Genomic DNA, 18,649 nt, shown 5'->3' on the forward strand with positions numbered 1-18,649 from the left:
CACATCACTTCATTTTCACAGCCAGCGTCACCACCCATGTCTTCCACATGTACAAAGTAAGGCTCAGGGTTGGAGAGGCAGCTCGGCAGCTAAGAGCATTCCCTGCTCTCAAAGAGGACCTCAGCTTGATTTCAGGATGAGTTAAATACCCATAACTCTGCCTGCCTGCCTGCCTGCCTGCCTGCCTACACACACACACACACACACACACACACACACACACACACACACACACACACACACACAATTAAAAATGAAATCCATCTTAAAAATGCAAAAACCAAGGATGGGTCTTTGCTTAAGATTATACCACAAGACACTTACCTGGACTGAGGTCCAAACCTGGACCATCTGCCTGGAGGACGAGTTGAGCACCCTGTTGTTTCCCTAGGATACCCAACCAGCAAGAAACCACACAGTTCCTTTTTAGTTTCCTATTTAACTCCCCACTTATTCAGTTCACAGGCAACTAAGGTTTTCCTATCAACATATTGGAGCCTGGTTTTCCAGGCACTTTAATTAATGTAATTAAGATCATGAAAGGTGATAGAACCCACATCAAAATCAGGCATCTGGAAAAACAGTGAGTGAAGATGAAAAGGCAAGACTAGCGCAGAAAGTAGCCTTGCAAATACCTTTATTCCACCCTTCTAGTCATTACAGAGGGTGAGGCTGGCCTGATCAAGCCACTGATAAAGCTTACCTTGCCCAACAGCTGAGTGCACTTTTTCCATATCAAACTTAATTTTGGATCTTCCTGGAGTGCTAAGCATCTTTTCCCACACTGTAGTTACTTCTTTAAGACAAGGAGTGATTTCCTCATAATCAAGCTTCAGGCGTTTGTTCAGCAAATCATTCTCAGAGGCTGGGAAAGAGGAGGGAGGAGTGAGAGACAGAGCCTGAGCTACTGAGCCCATGCAGCCGACAGCACAGGTCGAATTGAACCCACCTTTCTTCCTCCTCTGAGACTCACTAACGTGTCTCTTGAGCCAGACTACCCTAACTATGCCCCATCCAGAGTCCAAAGCAGAGTGAGGCCTGGTCAGTACTTACATGGAACAAATATGAAAAGCCTAGGAACTGCCTTGATTTCTCTTAACCACACACTTCCAACATGGCTTTCTGGCCTTAGGAGTAAGGTATACCTCACTTCTTCTCAATTTGGTCCATTTCCATGGCCACCCTATCAAGACAGAAATACCTATTGCTATTCCCAGTGCTTGGCATGGCATGGCCTCAATAACTTTTGTTCACCAAGCTGAAGAGACAGTCTAAGTTCCTCTTTATCCAGAGGCAAGCCTCATGTAGCTGTTGTCAACCATTAGTAATGTTTCTATAGAAAAGATTCCCCTTCACAGGACATCTCATAAATCTGAAGCAAGTTATGGCACCTCACCAAAAAAAGCCTAAAGCCATAGTGAGAATTACACTTAAATTACCAAATAGACAGAAATCAATGCAGAAAGACTTTAGGGTCTCATATTTTTAAAACACACCCATCCTACATAGTTTTGAAACTCCCGTATATGAGAAAGCATGTCACTAGAGCTGAGCTGACCACATCTGGCAAGTCCGACTCATCACTTACCTTCTTAGGCTGACTGGAGCCAGCATAGGGCTCTGAGCGCCAGTGGCTTCATTAGCAGTGAACTCTGTCATAAGCATGTCTATGTTCCCCAATACTGCCCAGCAACAACCAGAACTCCATCTCAAGTCCACGGAACCTCACACAGCCAAAACCAAGCTGCTAGAATACTTGGCCAGAAGCTTAATCCAAGGATCTTTTTGCAGCATCCCCTGCCTCAGATTCCCAAGGACGGTGGCCTGTGAAATGCCTTAGCCTTATCAGCTATGGCAGGACCCATAGCTATAGACACCTAACCTTCCATAGTACTACCAAAGAGCCTGCATGTTCATACCCTTCCTGCACAGGGGCAAACAGGACAGAATGAAATCACATGTGATTTTGCAGAATTTTCCCAACACAGCAAGGCCACATGAACTAACTTGGACACTGGCTGCTGTTCAGCTCTGAGGTATACCCACAGGGCAGGGCAAGCCTCTGGCACTCTGTGCCTAGGCTCCTATTAAATTCCCCCTCCCCCCAATAAAATCCTCCTGCAAACTATCACAGTACCTTGTAAGTTAGCTGAGAAAGAAAGAAAACTTTCAAGGGCTCAGCAATTAAATGACCCCTATGCTTAAAAGAGATTTAAGAAAAACTTATAATTCTGTAAATTATTTTCTACAATAAACTTAAGAAACCTTATAAATTAGAGGCCTTCAACTCCAATTCAAGATGTAATGTATCACCATGGATTGTATAACACTAATACTAGTTAGGCATAAAATGTTTTTTTAGATGAATGAGTCTGATAAGCAGTGACACGTCTGTGTCAAGATTATGCTACCCTCCATTAGGATGCTCCCAGCTATTATAAAATACAGGGAAAGTGACCTTCCGGCGATGTACAGCAGGGGGCTATATCTCTGGCAGAGATCCGATGTGTAAATGCTGGCTGGTTTTGTTTTGTTTTGTTTTATCTTTATCAAACTGACACAGTTAGGGTCTTCTGGGGGCTGATTTTCAATTGAAAAAAAAACCGCCTATGATTGATGTTCGAGGGCCCAGCCAACTGTGGGGTGGTGCTATCCCTGGCTAGGTAGGTGGTCCAAGGTTAAGAAAGGTAACTGATCTAGAGACATGGAAAATGCAGACATTATGTTGGATTGATAGAGACTTGAAAATGGCTCTTAGAATGATTACATCTTACAAAGATCTATATATTAGAAAGATATCTAGAAGATCTGCTTTGTAAAATGAACTTGTCTGTCTGCAATTAGAAGGGAATTATGATAGGAGATAATAACTAGAGATAGTTTACCAACAAATGTTTAATTCGGCCTCTCACCATGCATAACTATGTAACCATGTTTGCTACCAGACAGGTATGTCTTCCTGTTTACAGGACAAGCCTGGCCAGACATCTCTTTTGTCTTGCTGAATTTGTGCTTTTTAATGCAAAATAAGTTTAGGTGGTGACTGATCCAAGGAATGGGAGAAGGAGGAAGGGGAACTATTGGGGGATTTGTGTAAAGATAGAGCTTTTGAAATGTGGATATTATGATTTCTTTTAATAATGTAAGCAATGATATCACTGCTTGGGTAAGCACAATTGTCATTGTATAAATATAGAAGGCTCAAGTTAAAAAAAAAAAAAAAAAAAAAGAAAGGTAACTGATCAAGGCAGGTGGAGGAAGCCAGCCAGAAAGAAGCATTTCTCCATGGTTTCTGCTTCAGTTCTTGCTTTCAGCTCCTGCCCTCACTTCTCTGATGACAGACTGTGACCTATAAGTCAAATAAACCTTCTCCTCCCCAAGCTGATTCCTTTAGTGTTTTATCACAGCAATAGAAAGGAAGCAAACTAGGACAATGTATCTGTGTCACTGGGAAAGAAACCCACAATCCCAGCTGCCAAGTGTCTACACCACAGAGAGGCAGATTCAGACGATGGGGTTAACTTCTCTCTGGGACGAAATGCTTCCAGAATGGTAATTAGTACTGTGTCTACATATTAGAAAGGCAGAAAACAGACTTAGCCAGAGAAAGACTCTGTCATGGGTGTTCCTCTATTTTCTTTACTAAAGAACATGCAAGTCAGCTTGAACCCAGATCAATTTCAAGAAACACTCACATCTGCAACTTAAACCTCTTATAAGAAGTGTATGAAAAACAAATCAGAGAATAATAGTTTCTGTTTACACAATGAACCCTGATTGGTTCTTGTCTGACCTAGCTTCTATACCAACCAATTCAGTGCTATCACGCTTACTAAACATTTTGAAGCAATCAACTTACTATTGTTGATTATTTCTCAGTAATATAGTTATAGCAAGGCTAATGAATGGATTAACACTTCCTATATTAAATTTAGAAAGTTGACTACGCTTTGACACAAGATAAACACATCCTGGGATAAACAGCGGTAAGAGAAACGAGCATAGGCAGTACCACCAGGACAAACACTGGTAAAGTCCACAGTGGACACAAGCCCAGCCCTGGCAAGGTGGCCAAGACAGCCCAGCAGACACTTCCTGCTCATGTGGATCTGTCGCCAGCCCTGGACAGCAGCATGCCCTTGGTTTCTGAGGTATACTGATCCTGTCACCAATTCTATACTCATGACTTCTAACATTCACAGGAGCAAGCAGCTTCTCTTTCCTTCTACATCCCAGTTTTTATTTCACTTGGCTGCTGCTTGCAAGACTGTCTACAAAGCACTAAACGTCAAGAGCCACATAACGAGCATTACTGATTTCTCTCAATTTTTAACAAAGATCTCCAGATACATTGCTGTCATTTTCTTGAAGCCATACTTTGTAAAGCTATGACCACAAGACATTTTTATTATTACCATAAGCACCCACTCCTGCCCTGTGCATGTGCATACACTCACACATAAGTGAGGGTGTATATACCATGGGGCATGGAGGGCAGAGGACAACCTGCAGGAGTTGGTTCTCTCTCCATTGTGGGTTCTGGGGATTGAACCCATGCCATCAGGTTTGAGTGGCAAGTATCTTTGCTTATTGAACGACCTCATGGGCCCATAAAATACTTAAAATTTTTATTGTTTAATCTTTATTATATTTTTCTTTTATTGTAAACAGATTATCTTCATATAATATAGTCTGACTATTCCCACCCCCCAACTCCTGAGACCCTCCCATTCGAGTCTACCCTATTTCTGACTCTTATTAAAAAATAAACAGGCATTTAAAGACTAATAAAATATGAGAAAACAAACTGGAATAGGACAAATTAAACAAACAGAAGAAAAAGAACCAAAGTCCACAAGAAATACATATAGACACGGAAACACATACAAGAATCCCATAAAACACAAAACCAGAAGCCATGTTATATACACAAAGGACACATAGGTTAAAAAAATTAAACAGAGGCTTCCTTCTTCGGTAAATGGGAATAAATATAGCCACACCCAGACAACATACACAGAGTGAGGGACCTTGAACACACAGTTCTAAACAAGAGGTCTCCATCAATTCCCTCCCCTTAAGGCTCAGAGAACCTTAGGAAAGAGGAGGCAGGACTGCAACAGCCAAAGGAGATAGGGGACACCAAGGAAACATGGGCCTTCTAAACATTATCAGGACTGGTGAACATATAAACTCACAGACACTGTAGCAGCATGCACTGGCCTGCGTGAGTCTGTGCCAGAAGGCTCCCAGTGCTGAGAGGAAAAGTAGACAAAAGCCCCCACCCTACCAGAAGTTAGCTCTAGGGGCGTTTATAAACCACTCTGAAGGGCAGGCCCTGTACCCAGCAGTAGATATAGATGGTCAACACAAAAAGAAAAACTCAGTAGCATCTTTGGATGTTCTTTGTCTCAACACCGCCCCCCTCCCATACCCCCACACAAATACCACAAAGAATGAAGTAGGAAAAAGCTTAATACTGACCTGTCAAACCTGCTCACTGCACCCTGACTAAACAACCTGTTCTAGTTGTAATACTCTGAGCAACAGAGCACTGGCTTCTTCTCTAAGCAGCTGTTTCAACTGCTGGACCACCACCACATCACAGGGTTTTATTACTTCAGTTCCCTTCCTTCTGGTCAAGAGTAACATCTATGTTTGTTATTTGATATCTTATCTGCCTGTGCTGGGTGCTGTATTCCTTGTGTGGGTGCTGTTGTAACTCACAGATGCCTGATCATGAAGAGGACATCTACCTACCACTGTGACACTAGCTAAGAAGAGCAGCGGAGAGTTCTGGCCAGCAGGGCTTCCTGGGACACAACTTATTCTGAGTGTTTACTCCTAAAATCTGGTATCTTAGTAACTTTCAGTTCTATTCAAGCTTTGGGGTCCTTATTCGAAGACAAAGACCTGTGACCAAGCATGATGCTCAATGAAACGCACTAATTCCAAACTGCATTAAGGATGGCACCATGAGGTGAACATCCTGCTACAGTCTCCTCTGGGAGGGGACTCAGACTTCCCACTCTGCATCTTTAGGATTTCAAATCCAGACAGTGGTTTACAAAAATCCAAACTTTCCAAGTTCCTGCCACTTTGATATTGGTGATATCTGTCCAAGTAAACTTTTACCCAGGAACTCACTGAACAGCCACACAAAATGGAATTATATACCTTAAGGTCTTAACCACCATAAACTCACCACTACAACAAAACCAACCAACCAACCAACCAACCAACCAACCAACCAACCAACCAACCAACCAACCAACCAACCAATAAAAAACACTTCTGAGAGTTAGAGCTTACATGGCAGCTTATATTTCAGAAGTTCTAGATATGGTGCTTCTAATACTACACAGGAATATGTGATAGACACTCTTTAAGTGTCTGGAAAGTAAATGGTGTCACTATTACTTTGAGGTCAGTGTTGTTTTCAGACTTTATGCTGTGTGCGAGGACTAAGTAAGGCATCTGTTTTGTTCCCTTCACACTCCAGACCAACCTTGTAGCTTCTGGTTCTCCTTCTCCATCCTCAGCAGCAGGATCTGCTGCAAGATGGCCTTTTTCCACAGCTCTCTAAGCTCACGAGACGTTTTCTTCTTCTCCTCTTGTACTGGACCAAATGGTCCATCTTCACACACTGGTTCTAAAGGGGAACGTGGAGGGAGCTCTCCCAGCTCTGAATAATCTGGAAACAAACAAAAAGGACATTGCAGGATGGTATTTCTTTCCTTTTAAAATCATGTGTGAGCGTGTGACAATGTTGTGGAGTTAGTTCTCTCCTTCTACCAGTATGTGGATCCTTACAGCTGACCTCAGGACACTGGGCTTGGACAGTAAGCACCTTTACCCACTGAGTCACCTCACCAGCCTCAGAATGGTCTTTTTTTCATCAACAAACAATATGTAGTCAAATGATTTACCAACTCAGAAATTTCTGCTCAGTTAGCTAAGATTTCACTGTTCAGCTAGCTATTTACATCACTGAATGTAAAATGTATGCTTTTGGGGCCAGCAAGATAACAACAGGCAAAGGCACTTATCAAGGCTGGAAACCTGAGTTTAATCTCTGGGACCCACATGAAGGAAGAAAAGAATTGACTCCCAAAAGTTGTTCTCTGGTCCACATGTGTGTGGTGTGGTAATGCTTGCTCCTGACCCTCACATACACATAAATAAATGTGATTTTAAAATTGTATTTTAATATTCACCACAATAAATTATGTTTGAGTCACAAACATGAAATAAATGGCACATTAACTAGGAAACAAAAGCTTCAGTAGTTGGGGAAATGTCTGAAGAGACTTTTAATGTTTGAAGAGACTTTTAGGGTTTAAGATGACCTTTTGGGGTTATTTGATAACAATTGATCATATAGCGGTTACTATGTTTCTATAATCACTTATGTAAAACAATCACTTATGTAATGACTCTGGTATTTAGTTTTGTAAATCTAGTTTTATATTTAAAAAAACCTGATAGATAAACAAACAAACAAACAAACAAACAAACAAACAAACAAGGTATAGGTGTTTGAAGACTTTCCCAGTGTCACACAGCTTGGCAGCAGGGAACCAGCATGAGGACATAGCAGCTTGGCTTACACAAGCACTTTCCCTTCCACACCATTAGGTACTCTGGGGAAGTTTAATGTATTTAAGAGGCAGTGTGAGCTGGGACTACTATCAATCCCTCATCGAGTGCAGGACACTTGTGGTACTACGCATTTATACAGGTAGTCACTTATCTTCATACACAATCACCTGAAAAGGAAACTAAGGCCCAGAAAGAACAATCTAACAAGCAAGCTGGTGCAGATATTCCACTGTCTGCCTGGCTCAGAAGCCAGCTGCTCACCACTAGATGCGACTTCAATTTGCGTGTTCCCACATCAATTTCCAAATAGCTGTGTTTGTTTAACTCCTTAGATTTCATAAATCTAAATCCCTTTCTTTACAGAAATCATGTTCCTGGTATACACGATAGCATAACTCTCAAATATCTTACAGACATATACAGTGTCACACCTATTCACAGTGACCCTCGCACTGAAAGGCAGCAGAGGTCCTCATACAACTGGGCCTCACATGATGAGAAGCACTCACAGGGCTCCTGTGCACACTGAACTTAAGGAACATGGATCTTAACATCTGCAAGTGAAACAACACTCACAGGCAGCTTGAGCCTCAAAATTACCCACATAGAACCTGTTTTGACTGCCAGCTCCAATACAGTTCTGAGTTCTCATTTCCCTAGCAGCCACTAGCACTGTCTTTCCTGAAGCTGAACTGGAACCCTACTATGAGATCCTTGAGCTCACACTGAAGCACAAAATGCTTAATTTCTCCAAATAACCTGCCCATCTGAACTCATAATACTGGGCTATAACTCAGCCAGGAATGAGGAATAATCCTAGTAGTTTAGGTTGCTTGGTGTCAGGTCCAGGGTGGCTTCTGCTGGAACTGCCTACAGAGGCTTACAGAGTACCAGCTTTGCCTTCTCCGAAACTCGATCTGCAGCATTCCAAGTACTGTTCAGTGGTGGTGGTGGTGGTGGTGGTGGTGGTGGTAGTGATGGTGTGAGGTTTAAGGCATAAATTACCTTCCCCGTGTTCTCTGCCTTTGCCTACTTGCAAGTCACAGGGGCATTATATTGGGTAATACAAATAAGCTTGTCTGATTTTCATAAAAACACTACAAAAATAGACTTGGAAACCAATCAAAGTAAAACTCCACCAAGAGGACACTGCAATTTTAACATCTATGCACCAAACACAACACTCAAGTTTATTTTTTTTCTTTTTTTCTTTTCTTTTCTTTTCTTTTTTTTTTTTTTTTTTTTTTTTTTTTTTGGAGCTGGGGAACACTCAAGTTTATAAAAGAAACACTACTACAGCTTAAATCACATATTAACTCCCCACACTGATCAATAGAGAAATACTGGAGCTAACTGACATTAAAAACCAAACGGACCTAACATTATTTTCAGAACATTTTACCCCAAAAAGTCTACCTTCTTCTTAGTACCTCATGGGATTTTTCTCTAAAACTGAGCAAATACTCTGCTACAAAGCAGTCTCAGCAGACTCAAGGGAACTGAAGTAAGGCCCTCACCCTGTCTGACCAGCACGGATTAAAGCTGGACAACACAAGGCTTACATAACTCACAGGACTGAGGAAAAAGGGTCAGGACAAAGATTAAGGAGGAAATTAGAGACTTCCTACACTGGAATGAAAATGAGTACACAACATAGCCAAACTTCTGAGACACCATGAAGGCTGTTCTTAGAGGCATGTTCTTCGCACTAAGTGCCTACATAAAAAAATTGGACAGATCTCATACTACTAACTTACCAGCATAGCTGTAAGCTCTAGAATAAAAAGAAGAAATCAAACACCAAAGGAGTAGACAGTGAGAAATAATCAAACTCGGGGCGGAAATCAAAAATATAAGAACAACACAAAGAATCAAGGAAACAGAGTTGGTTCCTTGAGGAAATCAGTAGTAATGACAAACCCTTAGCCAATTTAACTAAGTGGAAGAGCAAGAAGATGCAAATGGATAAACAGAGATGAGAAAGTGGACACAGCAAGATAGGAGGAGATCCAGTCACTCACAAAGGCACACTTTAAAAACCTGTACTCCACCAAATTGGAAAATTAGAAAGAAACAGTTCGTTTTCTTGATAAGTACCACTTACTAAAGTTAAATCAAGAACAGGTAATCAATTTAAACAGACCTATAACCTCTAATGAAATACAAGCTGTCATTATAAGTCTCCCAACAACTAGCCCAGGCCAGATGGTTTGAATGCAGAATTCTACCAGGCTTTCAAGGAGTTAATGCAAATACTCAACTAAGCATTCCACAAAATAAAAACAGAAGGAACACTGCCCAATTTATTTTATAAGGCCACAGGTACCTTATATTTAAACTATATAAAGACCCAACAAAGAAAGAAAGGCCATTTTCTTTTAGGAACATGGATGTAAATATTCTCACCAAAAATACTTGTTAACTGAACCCAGTAACACATCAAAGAGATCATCTACCATGGTCAAGCAGGCTTCATCACAAAGAGGCCAAGATGGTTCCCATAAACTGGTAAACGTAATCCTCCACAGAAACAAAGCACATGGTCATCTCATTAGTTGCCTTTGACAAAACCCAACACCCTTCATGATAAAACTGAGGAGATTAGGAATACAAGGGACAGCCTTAATAAAGGCAATATATGGCAAGCCCTCAGCCAAAACCAACTTAAATGGAGACAAATTCAAAAGCAGTTCTATTAAAGTCAGGAAGAGGACAGGGTCATCAGCCTTTCCAAATCTCTTCAATACAATACTGGGCGTCTTTACTACAGCAAAAAAGTAACTGAAGGAGATCATGGGGAAAGAAATTGGAAAAAGTCAAAGGATCTTTACTTGCAGATGATGAAAGTATACATGTGACTTTCAATTCCACCAGTAAACTCCTTTAGCTGATAAATGCTTCACATATGGCTGGATACAAAGTCAACTCACTAAAATCAGTAGCCCCCTACAAACAATTGACAGACAGACTGAGAAAGACATCAGGGAAACAACACTTCATTCACAACAGCCTCAACTAACATAAAATATCATAGATATTTCTAAGCAAGCAAGGGAAAGACTTGTATAATAAAAAACTTTAAGACACTGAAGAACATATCAGAAGATGGGAAGATTTCCCATGTTCATGGATTAGTAGGATTAGTACAGTAAAATGGTGATCCTACCAAACACTGTCTATAGATTTAATGCAATCACCATTAAAATTCCAACACAACTCCACATATTCTGAAAGAACAGTGTACAGTTGCATATGATACACACACACACACACACACACACACACACACACACACACACACACACACACACCAAACTTCAGAATTAGCTATAATAATCCTGAATGATAAAATAACTGTGTGTGGGGGGGGGAGAAGACTGGTGAGATGGCTCAGCGGTTAAGAGCACTGAGCTCTTCTAGGGATCCTGAGTTCAATTCCCAGCAATTAGCCATCTATAAAGGGAGCTGATGTCTGCAGATTTATATGCAACAGAGCACTCATATATTAAATAAAAAAATAACTGTGGGAGGTATCATCCTTGACCTCAAATTGTACTACAGAGCTATAGTAATAAAACAGCATGGTATTGGCACAAAAACAGACATGCTGATTGGTGGAATAGAAAGGAAGACACAAGCCAAAATCCACACACTTATTTATCAGTACCTGATTTGTGAAAAAGAAGCCAGAAATACACAGTGGTCACACTGGATAGCTGTATGTAAAAGACAGTAAATAGATCCAGACTTACTACCCTGTACAACATTCAACTCATGGACCAAAGATTTCAACATAAAGTCAGATAAAACATAAAACACTCAACACAACAGAAGAGAAAGTAGGGAATAGCCTTGAACTCACTGGCACAGGAAAAGACTTTCTGAACAGAGCACTGTTAGCACGGGCACTAATAACAACAATCTATGGGACCTCAGGGAACTGAGAAGCTTAAGCATAGCAAAGGACACCATCATTTGAACAAAGTGGCAGCCTACAGAATGGGTAAAGACTTTTATCAACTACATGTCCAGTAGAGGGCTAATAATATCCAAAATATATAAAGAATTCAACAAACTAGATACCAAGAAAACAAATAACCAATTAAAAACCAGGTACAGATCTAAAAACAGAATTCTCAAATGGCTGAGAAACATTTAAAGAAATGTTCACAGTCTTTATTTATTAGGGAAATTCAAATCAAAACTACTTTGGGATTCATCTTACATCCATCAGGATTTCTAAGATTAATACAACAAACGACAGTTCGACCTGGTGAAGACGTGGAGTAAGACGAACACTGATCCATTGTTGGTGGATGTGCAAACTTGTACAGCCACCACGGAAATCAGTGGCAGTTCCTCAGAAATATGGCTATACATCTCAGATGCAGGTATACTGCTCTTAGATACACACTCTCACGGTGCTTCATCTTCCTACAGAGACACGTGCTAACCCATGCTCACTGCTGCTCTATCCATCATAGTCAGAAACTGGAAATGAAGATGTCCCTTAACAGATGAATGGATTTTTAAAAAAGCAGTACATTTATGCAATAGAAAACTATCCTATCCAGGATTAAGGGTGCAATACCTTTAATCTCAGTACTTGGGAGTCAGAAGCAGGCAGATCTCTGAGTTCAAGGCCAGCCTGGTCCAAATTCCAGTGCAGCCAGGGCCACATAGAGAAACCCTGTCTTGAAAAATCCAAAATAAAGGAGAAAGAAAGAAAAGAAAGAAGAGGGAGGTGGGAGGGAGTGAGGGAGGGAGATGATCCTGAGTAAGGTAACTCAGACCCAGAAAGACAAAAATTCTGTGTATTGCTTCTATGTGGATATTAAGGGTTAAGTCAACAGCCAAGCTACAATCCATAGAAGCACAGAGGTTAGGTATAAATAGTTATGGATGGATGTGGGCTAGAACAGGAGGAGGGAGGAAAGAGGGGAACAAGGGAGGGAATATGTGTTGCAGGGATACTTGATCACATTGTGAACCCTGAGATTGTGCCTTCTGCTAAGAAAACAAAACAAAACTGTTCCTAGTTGTGGTGTGGCTCAGCCTTAGTACGAACTTTTAATCCCTCTGGCTAGAATATAGACATGACCTTTATATACCTAATATTTAATCCCAAACAGTGAAGTAAAGTTAGTTTGCTTAGTTTGTAGATGGAAGCACCCATGCTTGAAAGTGATGTCTTATTGAGTGGCAGACAAAGTGGCAAATCAGAGAAAGACTTGACACAACTGGATATGGCCAATTCTAAGGAGAAGAGAGGAGAGAGAGGTGATATAAGAGTGAGCAGTGTGGGGGTATGGGGGACAGTTTTATGGGACAGTTATACAGAGACAGGTTGTAGAGAGAGAACAAGCCAGAGAATGAAAGGAGCCAGAAGTCTAGAACAGATTGCTAGAGTTAGTTTAAGGCTAAGCAGAGCAATTCAGAGGCTGAGAGAGAAGCCAGATTGAGTCAGTCAGCCTGGAGAAGAGTTTGAGCCAAAACAGCTGAGCTGACCAGAGATCAGAAAACACAAAAAAGGGTGAGCTTGTTCAGCAGCAAATCACAAGAGGTTGAAAACATTCTATGTCTAGGCCTAGGTTAACAGACAAAGGCAGTATGCCTTGAAGATGACAATTATTACCAGAATAAGATATTTTTACAAATATGGGGAGAGACAGCTAAAATTAAGGGCTATCTTAGGGAAACCTAAGAAGAAACAGTAGAAAATTCATAATATCTAATATCTATTTAGTATTCATAATATCTATTTAGTATTCATAATATATTCTCTCTCTCTCTCTCTCTCTCTCTCACACACACACACACACACACACACACACACACACACACATACATATATATATGAATGAATGAAGAAGATCTAAATGAAATCATCAAATAATTGGGGAGACAGAGTCCCAACTGGCTATCTCTTGTCATCAAATCAAGTTTCAGTAACAGAATTAGGTTACATCTATTTAAGCTGTTGGCCCAAAAGGCTCCATGGAAACTCCCACACAATTCGGGTTATTGCTAAGACTATAGCTGGCTCTTAACAAGCTTACGGCAAGGCCCATAATACGTATACAACTCCGAGCAAAGAGATCAAGCAGGTGCCTAAATAAAGCTTTCACCTTACATGCCAGCATCTATGGTACAGGAAGGTACTCTGGATGCTACCAAAAGAGACTAGATATCCCAGGGACCTAGGGTAAAAGCAAATACTACCTGTTCTTAACAAGAAAAAATATCAATAAAATGACTCCTAATGACATTCTGCTGTACTCCTAGATCAGTGCCTGACTCAGCCATCATCAGAGAAGCTTCCTCCTGCAGCAAATAAATGGGAATAAGGGACCACAGTCAGTGGTATGCAACAAGTGCGACTTTGGAATACCTATCCCTAGAAGGCCTATCTCCATCAGATGACCACCTTAGAGCTCAGGGAACTACGAAGAAGAGGAGAGAGGAGGAGTTAAGAACCAGAGGGGATGGAGCACACTAGGGAAACAAGGCCCTCAATCAACAGGACTGGTGCACATATGCCTGCAGAGACTGAGGCAGCATGCAGTGTCTGTAGGGGCCTGTATCGGACGGAGTCCTAGAGCTAAAAGAAGTGGACACATGCCCCCATCCCTAACCCAGAAGCTATGTCCCACTGATAACCCCTTGCAAATGAAAATTTAGTTTTCTCCCAGTGGGTTTCACTAGGGAAACAAACTACTCTAAATGGCAGGTTGCATGCTCAGCAGTGGACAGCCAACAGCTCTGCTGTCTCATGTCGTCAGGCTGGTCCCTTTAAAAAAAAAAATTACACACACACACACACACACACACACACACACACACACACACACACACACACTTTTTCTTCTTTTTACACTACAGGTCCTTTGTATAAATATCTTGGCTTTCAGGTTAGTGTTTTAATGTGATTCCTGAGTGTGTGAGTATCTGTGTCTCTGTTTCTTGTACCTTTTTTGAGGTTCTTTTCCTTCTGCTAATTCGTATTATTGTGATGAGTTAGTTTTTGCTTTACCATGTCTTATATTGTTATACCTAGAGACCTGCGTTTTCTAATGAGACAGAAAGGGGATGGAAAGAAACTGGGAGGAGTAGACACAGGGGAAACTGTAATCAGAATGCATTATGAGAGAGAAAAAATCCATTGCCAATAAAAGAAAAATAAGTTTAAAGGAAATAGTTATACATTAATTCCCAAACAAATGAAATTTAATTTACTTAATCCAATACTGTTCTGATGAAGAACCAGTGATGAATGCAAATACTGTTCAGAATAGTCAGCATTAGGGATCAAAGAGATTCTATTCTAGAAGGTGACATCACTCAACATTCTTCACACCCCAGTGTGAAAACTGAGGCTCAAAGTCATGTGTCTGGGTAACTCCTAGGTGGTAGGTAGCATGCCTACCAACTTTTCCTCCATACCACCAGATAACATTTTTAGGGCTCACTGGAAACACTCAGAACACAGGGCTCAGTTAGTGGAGCCAGAAGTAGACTTCAGAGCCCAGACTAACTCATCCCCCTGCCTCATTCAGGTATGAGAATGAGGCAGAGAGGAGATGGAGAGAAGTATGGGCTGAATCATACTGATGCTGCCCAGTCAAACAAGCAGGCTCCCGCCTCTCCTAGGTCACCAACAGGGCACATAGGGAATTATATGCAAAGCTCCCAAGAGCATTTACCACTGTGTTTGGGCAAGGTTCAGTTCTTGATTCTGACTAACACTAGTGACTACGTTGTTCTAAAACCAGAATTTGTGGGCAAAATCTTTGTGCAGCTTAGATTTCTCCATAGATTGAAATTTTTTCATTATTTATACATATGTTTTTCTTACTTTGTGCATGTGCATTATGTGCGTGTGTATGTGTATTGTGCATGTGTGAGTGCCTAACCAGTTGAGAGACATGTCAGATTCCTGGATTCCTGGGAACGGTTGTGAGCTGCATGATGTGGGTGCTGGGAATCAAAGTCAGGTTTTCTGTAAAAATGATATATGTTCTTAATGGTGAGCCATTGCTCCAACCTGGACTGAAGATTTTTTGAAAAGAACACTCACATACTGAAAACACTGGAGAAGAAAAATGCCTGCTCCATGTTAAAACTAGCAGCATGGCCCCAGGGGCTTCCTCCAACAATAGGGGTCCCTCATCCCTGCTTGGCCTACCCAGGACCCATGGCTGCTCAACAGCATGTCAGGGATGGACAATCTCTCCTGTGAGGCTGGCTGACTTCCCACTACCACCCCCAAAGCTCAGTTCTATGACCATGCCTCCCTGCCCCAAGATGACTCTGCTTGTGCTCCCTGCTCCTGCCTTTTGGGGTCCCAGGAACCTCTCTTCTGCTACCACAGCACTGGTGCAAGCCTCTCCAATACTCTGAACCCCAAACACAAACAATATATGAAGATCCCAGAGAAGGGAACCAGGGCAGTCTGGAACATCCTGAGAAGGTGGAGCAGAAGAGATAGAAATCAGAGTGACAGAACATGGCAAGGCCCTATAGAGCACATTATATTGGTAGCAAGTGACTGCTGCAATTCTCTAAACAATTCTATTCTTAAATCACATTCTCTATCTGTCTGTCTGTCCGTCCGTCCATCCACCCATTCACCCATCCATCCACCCCCCTCCTCACTGAAATCTGTAGAGATAGGTGGATATTTAACACATACATAACTTTATACACATATAACTCTATAAGAAACATATGGCAGATTCAGTGTTAATCCTCCTGTGACCAAGCATACATCTACTTCAGCCCAAAACAATGGTAAAATAAAATCAAGTTCTGTTCCCAAGGAGACAACTGAGTGGGCCCTACTCTAGACAGTGTCAGGAGTGGTTGAAGGCATATCAACAGAGTTGACAAGAGTTCAGAGGGGCATCAATGACCAATGAGCCAACCTAACAACTCCTCTGTGGGCTGGGGCATTCAAGGCTTGAGTCCTGGAGGACAGCTGCCAAGGCCAAGGAAAGTCACTCCTCAGGAAGTGCAGTGTGGGCAAAGCAGCAGACAGAGGCAGAGGCCACAGAGGCCCACCCTGGCCAGGGAAGGAAAGAGGTGCAGTAAGTTGTAAGAAATAGGTCAAATCAGTAAGTTGGGTCAACAAACAAAGGGCCACCTGTTAAGCTAGACCTCCACTCTGATACACGTGCAGAGAAGAAGTAAAAAGAAGACATGCCACAACTTCTGTGCCAAGAGAGTCTGAAGTCAGGGACCACGTGTGGTTAGCTTGCTAGGACTTACCCTAGGCCCCACAAAGAGTTTTAAAAACATGTCAGAGCACTCAGCATTCATCATTTACACTGCTGATGTCTAGGACCACAGTTGCTGATCAAACCTCTTCCTGGAGTTTACCATGGGCACAGAAGGAGGAACCTGCCTTCAGGTCCCTCCAACAGCATGTGGGTCACATTGGCAATGAGCTGAGTCCCTGGGACTGCTTCCCAGAGTATGGCCCCAATAGAGTTGGCAAGAGGCAAACCTGAGAGCTTGTGAGAAATGCAGTCTTGGTCCCAAACACCAAGGCCTGATAAATCATAAACTCTAGGGTAGACCCAGCAAACAAGGCTTACACAACTGGAAATTCTAATTCACAAACCTGTTTACAGGCCCTGGATCTGGGCATTCAGTATGCACTGCAGCTAAATTTTCATACATTTGCCTTAACTGGTGTGTCATACTATGTGCCACTGTAACATGAGACAACAGGCATGTCTTGTATTTATTTTATTTTTGCAGTACTGGGAATCATAATGAGGGTTTCATAAAGTATTCTACCCCTGAGCTAACCTCTTAGCCTCAGGAGTACCTATAAATAAATTTCAGTTAAACAATGACTCTATCCATCATGTGCACCATGATGATTAAACAAAGTATAAAAATATATCTGACTTTTCAAACACTGGGAAAATCTCATTATCTTCGTCAAAGGCAATTGTTTGAACTCAAATTAATACCATTTTCTTAAGAAATGCATTCAGAAAGGGGCCCCTCCCTACTGACCCAAATCTACCACCCACACAAAACGAGCAACACTAAATTTCCTTCCAAAAAACCCTCCAGATCTGAACATAAATAGTCAGGGACAGAAACCAATGAGTCACTCAACACAACAGAAAAATATACTAAAGAAAACTAAGGGCACGATTTCCCAAGCCACGTTATATTTAACCAAGTGCAGTGAAGCAGCTTGTTTGGAGCAGAGATTCTAACACACACACACACACACACACACACACACACACACACACACACACACACACACACCCCCCCTCTCTAGGAGGAGTGGTACACAATGGACAGAGAGAACTCTGGTGGGAAGGACAAGCAGACTGTCACAAATGGCGACTTTCAAAAACAGTCCAAATTTCCCTTTCCGGGCCAGGGAAACTGTAAAATATTTATCTACATACTTACAGACTTTTACACACTTATGTAAACATACACTTTTAATGGCCAAGTTTGCTACAGTCGTATTTCCCAAGGATATGCACTGCAAGAGTCTGTGTCAGAAACAAAGCAGAACAAGGTGGCTGTGATTGTGGAAGAGGTGCCTATTTTTGTTTTCTAAAACCTCTAAGAGATGAGGTTGTCTGCATCCTACGTGATCACAGCTTTATATTCTTCCTGGCCTCTTGGTGAACTTTTGCTGCATGTTAGCACTTGCTAGCACTACACTCTGAGTATCTCTCTAGCTAACAACTATTTCTTTAAAGTACCATGATGGGGTGCAGGGTCTGAAGCGCCTGAGCATATGCACGTTGGACCAAGGCTCTGAGGCAGGGGAATCATGACCCCTGGATCATAAAGGTCAAGCTGGGGTGCACACCAGGGATTCATCTCTGGAGAGGAGCTCTAGATGCTTTATATCCAGAAACAATTAAAGAATGAGCAGGGTCACATGGCAGCCCATGCTGGGCAGACACTTTTTAGTGCTGGGGAAGGCAAGGAATAGGACTGGGAAGCAGGTGGTGGTATAAGAACCTCAGGGAGAGAGTCCCGGGGGAGTGTAGGCGGAAATGTA

The 18,649-nt window shown here is 41.8% G+C and overlaps 1 protein-coding gene across 8 annotated transcripts in view; it reads right to left on the minus strand.

The window, feature by feature from the left end:
* Tbc1d1 (TBC1 domain family member 1) overlaps positions 1 to 18,649 on the minus strand; it is a 201,924-nt gene that overhangs the window by 39,194 nt on the left and 144,081 nt on the right. For all 8 annotated transcript variants that reach the window (XM_087583787.1, NM_001427317.1, XM_087583789.1 and 5 more), the window contains 2 exon segments: positions 6,509 to 6,694; positions 704 to 865 (listed from right to left, as the gene is read on the minus strand). In XM_087583787.1, coding sequence (XP_087439913.1) covers positions 704 to 865; positions 6,509 to 6,694 — 348 coding nt within the window.

The sequence above is a fragment of the Rattus norvegicus genome, chromosome 14 (assembly GCF_021556685.1).
Source record: "Rattus norvegicus strain SHRSP/BbbUtx chromosome 14, alternate assembly SHRSP_T2T, whole genome shotgun sequence".
In the NCBI taxonomy this organism is placed as follows: Eukaryota; Metazoa; Chordata; class Mammalia; order Rodentia; family Muridae; genus Rattus; species Rattus norvegicus.